Source organism: Lithobates pipiens, unplaced genomic scaffold, assembly GCF_037356315.1.
Source record: "Lithobates pipiens isolate NorthernLeopardFrog02 unplaced genomic scaffold, aLitPip1_a1.2 Scaffold_22, whole genome shotgun sequence".
Taxonomy (NCBI): Eukaryota; Metazoa; Chordata; class Amphibia; order Anura; family Ranidae; genus Lithobates; species Lithobates pipiens.
Window position 1 is genome coordinate 242,107,999 of NW_027507784.1, and position 13,849 is coordinate 242,121,847.

Genomic DNA, 13,849 nt, shown 5'->3' on the forward strand with positions numbered 1-13,849 from the left:
TCATAGGCAGAATTCTTACCTTTCTACAATTAAGCTTGGAGATGAAGTTGGCCCTGAGTACTATTAAAGAGGAGGGCCGTTTAAAAAATATAAAAAAAAATAAGTCAGCAGCTGCAAATACTGCAGCTGCTGACTTAATAAGCACACTTACCTGTCCAGGGCGCCCGCGATGTCGGCCTCCCGAGGCCGACCCGTCCCTCGGCTCTCGGGTCCCGGCGCCACCATTCCTTCTAAGGGAAACGGGCAGTGGAGCCTTACGGCTTCACTGCCCGTTTCCCACTGCGCATGCGCGAGTCGCGCAGCTCTCTTTGAATGGGACGCGCTGTGTTCTGGAACACACAGTTCCCAGAACACAGCGCAACCCATTACCCAGAAGACAACGCGACGAGGAGAGAAGACCAGAAGATCTCCATGGAGGAGGAGGAGGAGGAAGAGGAAGATTAGGATTATGTGCCTAGCAACAGGCATTTCTGGTAAGTAAAAAAAAAAAAACAATTTTTTTCATTTTTTTTTTCATTTTTTTTGTAATTTTTAATATATTTTTTTTCAGGGTGGCCCTCCACTTTAAGGGCCAAGTCTCAGCCTTATCGATTTTATTTCAGACTGCTTGCTATGCATTCTTTAGTCCAGGGTTTCATGCAAGGAGTGCTACAGATTAATCCACTAGTTAAATCACTCTTAAAGTGGAGGGCCACCCTGAAAAACAAAAGTACATTAAAATTTAGCAAAAAATCAGAAAAAAAAATGAAAGTTTTTTTTAAACTTACCAGAAATGCCTGTTGCTAGGCATATCGTCCTAATCTGCCTCTTCCTACTCCGCGGTGATGTTCGGTCTGCTCTCCTCCGTGCGCCGTCTTCTGGGGAATGGGGCGCTGTGTGTTCTGGGAACTGTGTGTCCCAGAACACAGCGTGCCCCATTCACAAAGCACTGCGTGACTCTCGCATGCGCAGTAGGAAACGGGCGGTGAAGCCGCAAGGCTCCACTGCCTGTTTCCCTTAGTTGGAATGGCGGTGCCGGGACCTGAGAGCCAAGGGACGGGTCAGCCTCGGGTGGCCGACATCGCGGGCGCCCTGGATAGGTAATTCTGCTTATTAAAAGTCAGCAGCTACAGTGTTTGCAGCTGCTGACTTTTATAATTTTTTTTTTTTAAGCTGGCACTCCTCTTTAAGCCCTTTGGACTTAAATTTAGTTTTGTCAGTGTTACAAAAACAGCCATTCGAACCGTTGCAGCATGTTCCCTTAGTCCTTCTGACTAGGAAGCTGATATTTTAGTTTGCTATATCCTCAGCAAGTAGGATTTCAGAATTGGCTGCTCTTTCTTGTAAGGAGTCCTATTTGATTATTCATGAGGACAGAGTGGTGTTATGCCCTCGTCCAGGTTTTTTGCCAAAAGTGGTTTCAGGCTTTCATCTGAATGAAGATATTGTCCTGCCAGGGTTTTTTCCCCAAGACCTTTTTCCAGGGAAGAAAGGTCACTACATTGTCTTGATGTAGTGAGAGCAGTGAAAATGTATTTGAGAAAACTGCTCCGATTCGTAAGACTGATGTCTTCTTTCTTCTGCCAGATGGTCCTAAGAAGGGACAGGCAGCGTCAAAATCCACTGTCGCTAAGTGCATTTGGCAAGTTATAATTCAAACTTATGATTTAAAGGGAAAGATTCCCCCTTTTCAAGTTAAGACGCACTCTACCAGAGCGGTTGGTGCCTCTGGGGCAGTGCGTCACCAGGTCTCAAATCTGCAAGGCCACGACTTGGCCTTCAGTACATGCATTTGCAAAATGTTATCAAGTGCATGTAAGATGGAATGAGGATATCACCTTTGGGCACAGTATGCTGCAGGCAGCAGTATAAGTCCTCAGGTCTGGGGGTTAACCTACGGGTTGTGTCTCCCTCCCCTCAAGTAGCATTGCTATGGGACATCCCACCAAGTAATTGCTTGAGACTCTGTGTCCTATGATGTACGATAAAGAAAATAGGATTTTTAAAACAGCTTACCTGTAAAATCCTTTTCTTGGAGTACATGATAGGACACAGAGCTCCCACCCCTCTGTTTTATGGGGTGAGAGTATATTACTTATATTGCTTGGCTACAAAAACTGAGTGCTCCTGGAAGGAGGAGGGGTTATATAGGGGAATCAACTTCCTGTATTGGTTATACCAGTGTCAACACCTGAAGGTAGGCCAATAACCCACCAAGTAATTACTTGAGACTCTATGTCCTATGATGTACTCCAAGAAAAGGATTTTACAGGTAAGCTGTTTTAAAAATCCTATTTTTCGGTGCAGCACTGTGTCTCTGGCACATTGTCTTCTGATACCTCATGGAGCTGGCCGGCGGCCATTTTAGGTGTGGGCGAGGGCAGCATGTCCTTCTGGGCTTCAGTCGGCCATCTTCCGAGTGCTATCCTACTCAGGACACTGGCGGCTATTTTCTGGGAGCCTGAACACGTTTTTCAGTGTCCTCTAGCAGCAGCTTGCATGTGCTTTCTCAGCCATTTTCCTTGTGTTTCCTGTCTGTTTCCTGGATGCTGGGCGGCCATTTTATTGAAGCCGGAGCACATTTTTCAGATCGTTTAGCTCTCATTCTGACAGCTTCCACCGACCGCTTTTGTTTCCTCTGCACCTTTGAGCACTCGGGGTCTACAGGCAGTCTCAGGGTGGGGAGTCCGGTGGGATAGAGTCCCTCAGTCAGTGGCAGCAAGGAGGGTGGGACTGTCACTGTCCCAAGTCCCCTTCGGGTGGCAGACGGTAGGGTCAGCATGGCTTCAGAAACTGGTGTTTCTTCCCCCAATATCCAGGCAATTGCAACCGGGTCACCTGCAGACTTCTCAGTACCCATGGACACCCTGACGGTGGTCCTCAATTAGTTTGTTGCCAAGATGGAGGCGGTGCGTGAGAAGAAAGGTGCCAAAAAGCAGCCCCTGCCCACCCCCCCTTCCTCTGGGGAGAGCTCTGACGCAGACTCGCGTCCTGGCTGGTGACCCCTGCTCTGTCTTGTCAGACGACGCTGACCAGGACCATTTGGACAGTGAGGATGAGTCCTCGTCTGGGTGTGACAAAGCGCTTGTTGAAACACTTATCACAGCTGTGCGTGATACCCTGAAGATTCAGGAGCCAGCGGATCCCTTTGCTGATGTACCGGTCCCTTTTGGGTCCTGCAAGCCAGCATGTTCACCTAAGGTGTTCCCGTATCTGACTTATTTTGACAAGTTCATTTACATGGAATGGGTTCACCTGCAATGGACCTTTTCGGTCCCCAAATACATGGCGGTGCATTACCCCTTTGAGGAAAACCTTCTCAAAAAATGGTCGACTCCTCCGGTCGTGAACCCCCCAGTATCCAGGTTAAATAAAGTAACCACGATCCCAGTTGAGGGGACTCCTGCATTCAAGGATTCCACGGACAGGAAGGCCGAGGCAGTGGCTAGTTCCTTGTTTACAGTTCTGGGGTCAGCCGTGCGACCTGTACTGGCATCCGCACTTGTGTCGTAGACACTGACTGAGTGGGCAAAACTTTTGCACTGCAAATTGGGAGAGCAACAGGCTTCCCCTGTCTGCGTGGAACTAGCAGACCAACTAGTGCAAGGCCTTAAATACGTCTGTGACGCGGCCCTGGATACTCTTCCACTGCTATCCAGGGCTTCAGTGTCAGCTGTGGTGCTGAGGCGCCTAATTTTGCTAAAATGCTGGTCTGCTGACCAGGTATCCAAGAAAGCCCTGACGGATCTTCCCTTCCTTGGCGACAGGCTCTTTTAAGCCTCATTAGATGACTTTATTAAAAATGCCACCGGTGGTAAGAGTACCTTACTCCCACAGGCCAGGAAGGCTAAGGAGCCACGCCGTAGGCAAGGGCCCTCTTTTTCTGCTCACAAACTGCTTTTTCGTCCGCCCGGAGCTTCGACAAAACATCCCCAGCCCGACAGGATTCCCACGGACGGTCAAAAAACGTCCCTGGAACCTCAAGCGTAACAAGCCTGTGAATAAAATTGCTACCGCATGAAGGTTTGCCCCCACCCATGTCTCGGGTGGGGTGTTGCCTTCGGGAGTTTGCAGCCCGGTGGTCCTCCCGGTTATCCGACCAATGGGTCTGCGATCTGATTTCCAAAGGCTACAAGATAGTTTCTCTCTTGGCCACAAAACAGATTCTTCCCCTCCAGCATACCCGTATTCCCGGTTCGCCGGGAGGCCCTTTTGGGGGCAGTGAGGGATTTGCTGAATTGTGGGGTGATTGTACCGGTTACGGAATTGGAACGCTTCCAGGTATTCTACTCAAATCTGTTTGGGGTTCCCAAGAAGGAAGGGGTGCGTCTAATCTTGGACCTAAAAGCTCTCAATCACTTTGTAAAAGTGCAGAGGTTCAGAATGGAATCAGTTCGCACAGTAGTCACTGCACTCCATCAAGGGGACTCCCTGGCATCCTTAGACATCCAGGATGCGTACCTGCATATACCCATATGCCTCCGGCATCAAAAGCTCCTGCGGTTTGCAGTATGGGAAGCCCACTACCAGTTTGTGGCTTTTCCTTTTGGTCTGGCTTCAGGCCCCCAAGTCTTTACCAAGGTATTGGCTCCAGTTTTGGCATTGCTACGGCAACGTGGGATCGTGATCATGGGATACCTAGATAATCTCTTCCTGAGGGCGCCTTCTGCCTCAGAATTAGAGGAGGATGTGGCGATCACCATGCAGACCCTGCAAGAATTTGGGTGGCTGTTGAACCCAAAAAAGACGGTGATCGTACCGACCCAGCGTCTGGAGTACCTAGGCTTGCTGCTGGACTCTAGGGAAGCGAGAGTGTTTCTCCCTTCAGACAAGCTGCAGACTCTGAGATCCGTGGTAAAACTGCTGATGAACCGCAAGCGGTCGTCGCTCTGGTTTTGCATGCGAGTACTGGAGGCAGTACCTTATGCCCAGTTCCACACCAGAGTCCTGCAGCAGGAAATTTTGACAAAATGGGACAAATCTCAGTTGTCCCTGGATCAACAGATCCAAGTGAGCCAGTCAGTCAGACTCTCTGATCTGGTGGTTGAGGTCCCCGGTGATTCAGTCCGGAATATTGTTCCTTCCTCTGAAATGGACGATGATCACAATGGACACCAGTCTATCCGGCTGGGGTGGAGTAATGGGGGGTTCAGTCGGCCCAGGGCCTCTGGTCGACAGAAGAATCCAAGTTGCCGATCAATCTGCTCAAATTGAGAGCAATCAGGCTGTGCCTCTACACATGGTCGATGAGGCTGCAAGGGCGTCCGATCAGGATCCAGTCAGATAACGCCACGGCCGTGGCATACGTCAATCACCAAGGGGGAACAAGAAGCTTAGCCGCTGCGTGGGAGGTCGCTCACATACTTTGGTGGGCAGAGCGACACGTACCGGCACTGTCAGCCATTTACATCCTGGGAGTGGATAACTGGCAGGCGGACTATTTGAGTTAACAGATGCTGGACCCAAGAGAATGGGCATTGCATCCGGAGACATTCAGGTTACTGTGCCTGAGGTGGGGCACACCGGACGTGGATCTTCTGGCCTCCCGTATCAATCTGAAGGTGCCAAGATTCGTGTCCAGGACAAGAGATCCATGGGCCGACGCGTCGGATGCACTGGTGGCTCCGTGGGATCAGTACCAGCTGATCTACGTCTTTCCTCCGCTGAAACTGTTACCACGTCTGCTTCGCAGAGTTAAAGCCGAGGGGATCCCAGTAATACTGGTTGCCCCAGATTGGCCTCAGCGTCCTTGGTACGCAGACCTGGTGCGTCTGGTGGCAGACGTTCCCTTGCGACTGCCGTTGCAAGAGGACCTTCTGTCTCAAGGGCCGATTCTCCATTGTGCTTTACCATCGCTGGCTTTAACGGCATGGCTATTGAGAGCCAGGTGTTGAGGAACCGGGGTCTGTCGGACTCGGTGATTCCAACTACGTTGAGAGCATGGAAATCTTCTTCTCGGAAAATATACCATCGTACCTGGAAGACCTACATCTCCATCTGTGAAGGAAAAAGGATGGCATCCGCACTCCTTTTCCATATTCAGGATCCTGCTGTTTCTCCAGCAAGGAGTTGACCAGAGATTGGCATTAAGCACCACCAAAGGACAAATTTCAGCCTTGGCTGTCTTTTTTTCAACGACCCCTGGCTTCGCACTCCTTAGCGAGTACCTTCGTTCAGGGGGTACGACATGTAGTTCCACCGGTGTGTCCACTGTTACCCCCATGGGATTTGAACCTGGTGTTGTTGGCGCTTCAAAAACCGCCGTTTGAAAATATCAGGAAGATTCCTCTGACGCTTTCCCAGAAAGTGGTCTTTCTAGTGGCCATCACATCGGCCAGGAGGGTTTCGGAACTGGCGGCCTTGTCCTGTAAGTCGCCCTATCTGGTTATCCACAAGAAAAAGGTGGTGTTGCGTCTTTTCTGCCAAAGGTGGTCTCGGCTTTTCATATCAATGAGGACATGGTATTACTATCTGTGTCCTAAGCCAAAGCACCCTAAGGAGGTGGCCCTTCACTCTCTTGACATGGTTGGGGCTCTGAAGGTGTATTTGTCTGCCACTGCTCCCTTTTGGAAGTCTCACTCACTGTTTTTCGGTGGCTGGTCCAAAGAAAGGCATGGTGGTCTCGTCGGCCACCATTTCCAGGTGCATCAGACAGATTGTAGTACAAGCCTATGCCTTTAAAGGGGCAGGTGCCCCCCTTTCCGGTCACGGCTCAGGACTCAAAGGCAATCGGAACGTTTTGGGCCTTCAGACACCAAGCGTCTGTCGCTCAGATGTGTAAGGCAGTGACCTTGTCTGTCCATGTGTTTACCAAGTTCTACAAGGTAGACGTCAGTGCATTGTATGATGCCTGTTTTGGCCGCAAATTTTTGCAGGCGACCGTGTAGTTGCAATTGAATATGCAATATATATTTTTCCAGTTTTTTTTCCGATAAAAAGGCAGTACTGTTATGTTAATGTACTGTTGCATTGCTTCCGCAGTTTGGTGCGGTCTTGGGTGATCACTCCTGTTGAGGATACCCTGTTTTTTTTGTGCTGGTTTTCTACGCACTGCTGTTTTTTTGTGGGTATAGTTTCACTAGTTCCCAATTGCCATGGTGGATGAAGTTGCTATGCGGTTTTTCCCACCCCTCGTTTGGCACTGCTTGGGGACGTCCCATTTGTTACATAGAGGAGCTATGTCGGCCGGTGAATATAAGAGCAAATAGGATTTTTTGTACTCACCGTAAAATCCTTTTCTCTGTAATTCACCGACCAACACAGCACCCGCCCCTCTTTACGTTATACTGCTTGTTGACGTATGGAGGTCAGTCTGCAGATGGGGGTGGTTGTAGCCTGGGGGACTGCCCCCCTGTGTGGAACTAAGAGTTCTCAGTGTTACAACTTTGCCTAGTATTCTCCTAGTGATAAGGCTAACAACCCATTTGTTACACAGAGGAGCTGTGTCGATCGGTGAATTACAGAGAAAGGGATTTTGCGGTGAGTACAAAAAATCCTATTCTTTTTTTTTTCCCCCACAAATGGAGCTTTCTTTTGGTGGTATTTGATCATCTCTGCGATTTTTGTTTGTAGCACAAAAAAATAATAAAGATCTACAATTTTGAAAAGAAAATATATATATTTTTTTTACTTTTTGCTAATAATATCCATAAAAGAAAAAAATAAAAATTTTCTTCATCAGTTTTATGTATTGTTCTACATACTTTTGGTAAAAAATTGCAATAAACTGATTATTGATGTGCAAACTATTGATTGATTTGCACAAAAGTTATAGCATCTACAAAACAGGGAATAGATTTATGGCATTTTTTTTTTTTTTTTTTTTACCTGCTGTGATCAGCGATTTTTACCACAATACGGCAGACAGATCGGACACGTTTGACACTTGTTTGGGACCATTAACATTTATACAGCGATCAGTGCTATAAAAAGGCACTGAGTACTCTATAAATATCACTGGCATGGAAGGAGTTAACGCTAGGGGGCAATCAATGAGTTAAATGTGTTCCCTGGGAGGTGTTTCTAACTGGTGGGGGGAACGACACACTGACTGGGAGTACAGAGAAATCACTGTTAACTAATCACTAGGAACAGCAGAGCACTCTGAACTTCCTGACAGAACGGGAATCTGAGCAAAACTAGGAAGGGATAGAGAACGGGGATTCTGATGGTGCCCAAAAAAAGAGAAAGTATACAAGATGATAGAAAATTTGAGATACAGGGGATATAGAGTACAGGGGAACATTAATAATAATGTTCCACAGGGTGCGCTTACATAGTCTCAATACTGGCACTATAGAAATTAAGATCAAAAATAATAAAGCAGAGGGTGCCAAAAGCAATCTTTTATCAGAAATAGCTGATATAGGTATAAAATTGATTGCACTGTGATGTTAATTAACTAGGTAAGAAATAAGAATAAATAATGAACGATGTTGGTGTTAAATCCTAATTAATTGCAAAGTCACACTAATGCCGCATACACACGTAGCAGACTATCCGGTGGACTTAGTATGGCGGACTTCCCGCCGGACTGTCCGCCGGACTTTCTGAACGAGCTACTTGCCCACACATGGCACTTTTTCAGCAGACTAATATGGCGTACTATGTCCGCCAGACTATCCGCCGTACTTTTGAAATGAACGGACTCGCCCACACACGCAGAGGAAAGTCCGTTCATTTTGAGCGCGTCTCCAGGTAGCCGGGGCCAGCGAAGGAGGTGTCGCTGGCCCCGTCACCTGGTATGGACTGAAAGGGGAAGCCCTACACCGAAAAATCGGCTTGGGGGTCCCCCCCAGGTCCACATTAGACCCTTATCCGAGCACGCTACCCAGCCGGCCAGGAAAGGGGGTGGGGACGAGCGAGCGCCGCACAGCCCCCCCACCCCAAAGCACCTTGTCCCCATGTTGATGAGGACAAGGGGCTCTTCCCGACAACCCTGGCCGTTGGTTGTCGGGGTCTGCGGGCGGGGGGCTTATCGGAATCCGGGAGCCCCCTTTAATAAGGGGTCCCCCGGATACCGCCTCCCCACCCTATGTGAATGAGTATGGGGTACAATGTACCCCTACCCATTCACCTGTAAAACAAAAATGTGAAAAAAAAAAAAAACACAACACACAAGGGTTAAAATAGTTTATTGCACAGCTCCAGGGGTCTTCTGTCCGTTTTCGGGGGTCTTCTTGCCGGACTCCTCCGCTATCTTCTGCTAGCTCTTTTGCTAGCGGAGGATCCCGGCTTTCTTGTTTGCCGCCGCCTTCTTCTTCCGACTTCTGGGGTCTTGTCCCCCTCTTCGGTTCTTCTTCCGGTCTTCTGTCGCCGCTGTCGCGGTCTTCTGTTCTTCTCTTCAGATATAAAAAATAAAAATAAACTGCGCTCAGGAAAAAATGTAGCTAAGAGAGCGGAGAATCAAGAACCCTGGTTTCACTTTTTTGACAAAAAGAATACGTGCTGTGATGCTGCCATACACCGGCGATAGTGGAATCGTGATGAGATCATAATCTATCTTGGCTAAATTATACTGAGGCTATTATTTAACCTACATCTGGTAAGCGCATCAATATTCTGGTGACGGGCACTCGTTTACAGTTGTTTGGATTCACCGCGGTGACTTGATAAGCACGGACAACCTGGACTTTATTTCCCTGTCCCAGCTCTTTGCAAGCTGCTATGTTATTTTTACATCTTTCACAATTTCTTGCAGCTGTATTTGTGTAATGTTAATGTAAAATATTTTTTAGGTAACATATATTTGTTAGGTAATATATATTCATCTTCTGTGTGGGCTATCAATTCCCTATTTATATTTCTTGTGGTTTTGTAATATCGAATAGGACCATTGGCGCAGCTTTTCAAATTTTCTTCTCTTCAGATGTTGCCTCGTCGCTGCCTCCGCTCACAATGGCAGGGTCGCGGCGACTTATATAGGGGCATCCTCTGGGACTGTGACATCATAATGGGTGGGGACATCATCCGGCGATGTCCCTATATAAGTCGCCGCGTCCCTGCCATTGTGAGCGGAGGCAGCGACGAGGCAACATCTGAAGAGAAGAAAATGAAAAGAAGACGGCGACATCGGCGACAGAAGACCACCGCCTGTAAAAGAGCTAGAAGAAGGCGCGGTGGCCCGGCAAGAAGAACCGAAGAGGGGGACAAGACCCCTGAAGTCGGAAGAAGAGGGCGGCAGCGAAGAAGAAAGCCGGGCTCCTTTGCTAGCAAAAGAGCTAGCAGAAGATAGCGGTGGAGTCCAGCGAGAAGACCCCCGAAAACGGACAGAAGACCCTCGGAGCTGTGCAATAAACTATTTTAAGTTTTTTTTTTTTTTTTTTTTTTTTTTTTTTTTTAACAGGTGAATGGGTAGGTGTACATTGACATTCATTCACATAGGGTGTGGGGCCGGGATCTGGGAGCCCCCTTATAAAGGGGGCTCCCGGATTCCGATAAGCCCCCCGCCCGCAGACCCTGAAACCAACGGCCAGGGTTGTCGGGAAGAGGCCCTTGTCCTCATCAACATGGGGATAAGGTGCTTTGGCGTGTGGGGGCCGCGCGGCCCCCCCTTCCCCAAGGCACTCCCCATGTTGATGGCACGCGGCCTGGTACGGCTCAGGAGGGGGGGGGCGCTTGCTCGTCCCCACCCCCTTTCCTGGCCGGCCATGTAGCGTGCTCGGATAAGGGTCTAATGTGGACCTAGGGGGGGACCCCCACGCCGATTTTTCGGCGTAGGGCTTCCCCTTTAAGTCCTTACCAGGTGACGGGGCCAGCGACGCCTCCTTCGCTGGCCCTGGCTACCTGGAGACGCGCTCAAAATGAGCAGACTTTTCTCTGGGCGGGAAAAGTCCGTTCATATCAAAAGTACGTGGACTGGCGCACACACGGCCGGATTGTACGCCGAAATGCGAGTCCGGCGGACAGATTGGAGTGCAAAAATACTTTCTAAGTCCGCCGGACTTTTGGGTAAAAAAAAGTCAGCCGGAGCCTACACACGGAGGGATTGTCCGCCGGACTTTTCCACCGGATTGTTTGATCGTGTGTACGAGGCATTAAGGAATCCAGTGAAACTGTCTTGAGGAAATGGTCCCCATGACACTTTCCAGTAAGGAAAATTAAATACAACCAGTTCCTAATGCAGACAGATAAGGTGCCCCTGGAGGTTTTTTTTGGTTTGTTTTTTTGCTGGACTCCAGGGGCGCCTTATCTCTCTGCTTTAGCTGCTTGGTATGTACTACTTCAATTTTTCCCACTCCTTTTTTCCTCATTTTCCTCTTAATTGCTATGTCATGTTGCCTCATTTTCTTCTGTTTTTTTAGATGCCTTCACTCTTGTTGGTGATATGTTACAGCTGCTCTAGTCTATATGCTTTTAGTGGTTCCTGTTTCAGCTGGGTTTTTATTTCACCCTTTCACAGGAATAAATCAGTTATTTTTCTCACTTAACAGATATTACAATGGTCTATTTTACCAGAACAGTCTGAAAGTGGCTAAAAAAGGAAGTTCATTGTTGTTTACATACACTTTGTCTTATTTATGTACTGACAATTTCTGTTTAATTGTTAAAATACCATTTTAGTGCATCTGTCACTGTATAAACTCAGTGCCTCTTTCTCCTAGGCCCTGGTGATCAGTAACTCTGCACGTCGCACATCCACTATTGGAGAAATTGTCAACCTGATGTCTGTAGATGCCCAGAGATTTATGGACTTGGCAACCTATATAAACATGATTTGGTCAGCTCCACTTCAGGTTGTATTGGCTCTGTACTTATTGTGGCAGGTATATGATGCTTTATGTCTTCTCCTTTAGTTATAAATTCACCAAGTTATATTCATGAACTACAGTATAACGTTAAAGTGGTTGTTAGGCCACTACTATAAGAACCTTCCATCCCCTCTGTAACATAACAAAATGTATCACTGTGCCTGTTTAATAAAAAAAAAATGCTCATCTGTACCTACATCAGAGTGCCTCCCAGTGCTCACATGACTCCAGTGCTCTCTCCTCTGCCCGGCTGACTTCTCCAGCTGGCAGGGCTGAGCACTCCTGCTGACGTCAGGAGAGGTGAGAGCCGAGTCGTCACGTGAGCACCAGGAGACGCTCTGATATAGGTACAACTTGGCATTGTTTTTTTATATAACACAGGCACAGGTACACATTTTTATGTTGCAGAGGGGATGGCAGTTTTTTTTTGTAGTTATGAGGGGAGGGGGCGGGCACTGACACGAGCTGACAGGCAGGGGTGGGGGAGTGAGGAGGACAGAGCAGGGCTGCGGATGACGGAGGCATGTAAACTGACCGCGGTGTTCAGGGCTCAGCAGCCATGATATGCTGTGGTCAGTCTACAGAGGGGAGGGCATAGCCAGGCAGGATCTGCCCGGTTTTTCAGGTGATAGAGGGGGCCAAATGGCACAGCATAATCATTGTGCCTTATAACATGCTTTTTTTTTTTTTTTTTTTTTTTTTTGTAGGGTAACACCTGTTTTCACAGGTGTATGAAACCAATGTAAATTATGTTTGATGCTCTCAGAAAAATGGAAACTCCTTGTTCGTAGCCCCTTTGAGCAAACCTCTAGTGACCTGTTGGCTATTCCAACATACTTGATTTTATGCAATTGTTATTAATAGGTGTGACTGAAACACCTGAACTCAACATACTTTTGGCCATAAAAGGGATTGTAGTAAAAAAATAAAGAGTATACTTACAAGCCTTTCAAGCCCATTTTGTGCCATTCAAGTTGGTGTCTGGCTCCCCGAGAGACAGCAGCTCCCCAAGCTCCCGGCTGATTCCAAAGACAGCCAGGACATTTTACTAGATGATTATCACTCTTCAGGCCATTCTCCGGATTCCTCCCTTTTCTCCCAGACCAGGGAGATAGTAAGGGATGAACTGAACAAAAACTTGGTAGCCATAACCGCTGTGTTTAGGCGGGAGATCAGGGACATTGGATGACATGCATCTTCTCTGGTGGTTTGGATGGACGCTGCCACCAAAGTCCTTATAAGTTCAAAAGTAGGACCTAAAGGAAGCCTGGTGGGAACTGGTGGTCCTCCGAGACCAACTTGATTAAAAACATAGAAAATAGAGCAACCTCCCTATGCTGATTTGGCAAAATCAACCCTGCAGAAGCAGCAAGCCATGTGCCCCTTTCTACTGGTTTTACAATCAGGCTTCTCCTTCCGACTCTTTTTTTTTTTTTTTTTTTTTTTTTTTTGTTTCAATGGCAAGGAGGTGCTTGCTCGCACACACCCAAAGAGTTACACTCCCACTTCCAAGAACCCGGCCTGCAGCTACCACCTGGTGTCTCATCAGGTGTTTCAAACAACCTCAATCTGAGGTCTCGCCTTTCTCAAAAGAAATCTGCATCTCCTACTGGCTCCTAGTGTGAAAAGGCTTTGCATTCCCAAATCAATCAGCTCATGGGTGCAGGCTGAGCCACCGCTCAAGACGCTCCGAGGACTTGCCCTTCCCAGGATCCTGTTATAACCAGGCTAACTAAGCCCTTTTCTTTTCCTTTGATAACTTGTTTGATTATAGCTTTATTGCTATAACTGATTCCGGTGTCATAATCTTCCATGCCTTGGCATCCCAGCTGGAGCAATTGAGCAGAAGTTCCAGTGCTCAGATGCCCATCGTACCCTTCTGGCAATACACTTTTATCAAAGCCTTGGAGCTGCCCTTATAGCCAACTCCAATAGAATGTTCAACTGTGAATAACTATGAATATGTAGCCAGGGACTTTGTGTAGACATATAGCAAAGGAACAGAGTACCATAAAAACAACTTTATTATATACCATTTTAAAACTATTACATAAAATTAAAAATTACTCTCCACATAGGGGTTCACAACATGCAAAGATTCTGATTACTGTTCACATGTG

At 47.7% G+C, this 13,849-nt stretch overlaps 1 protein-coding gene across 1 annotated transcript in view; it reads left to right on the forward strand.

Annotated features, from left to right (window-relative positions):
• The window catches only part of ABCC1 (ATP binding cassette subfamily C member 1 (ABCC1 blood group)), an 852,279-nt gene that overhangs the window by 278,054 nt on the left and 560,376 nt on the right, over nt 1–13,849 (forward strand). The window contains exon 10 of the mRNA XM_077448931.1: nt 11,583–11,744. Within this exon, the coding sequence (XP_077305057.1) occupies nt 11,583–11,744 (162 nt within the window). The remainder of the gene's footprint in view (nt 1–11,582; nt 11,745–13,849) is intronic.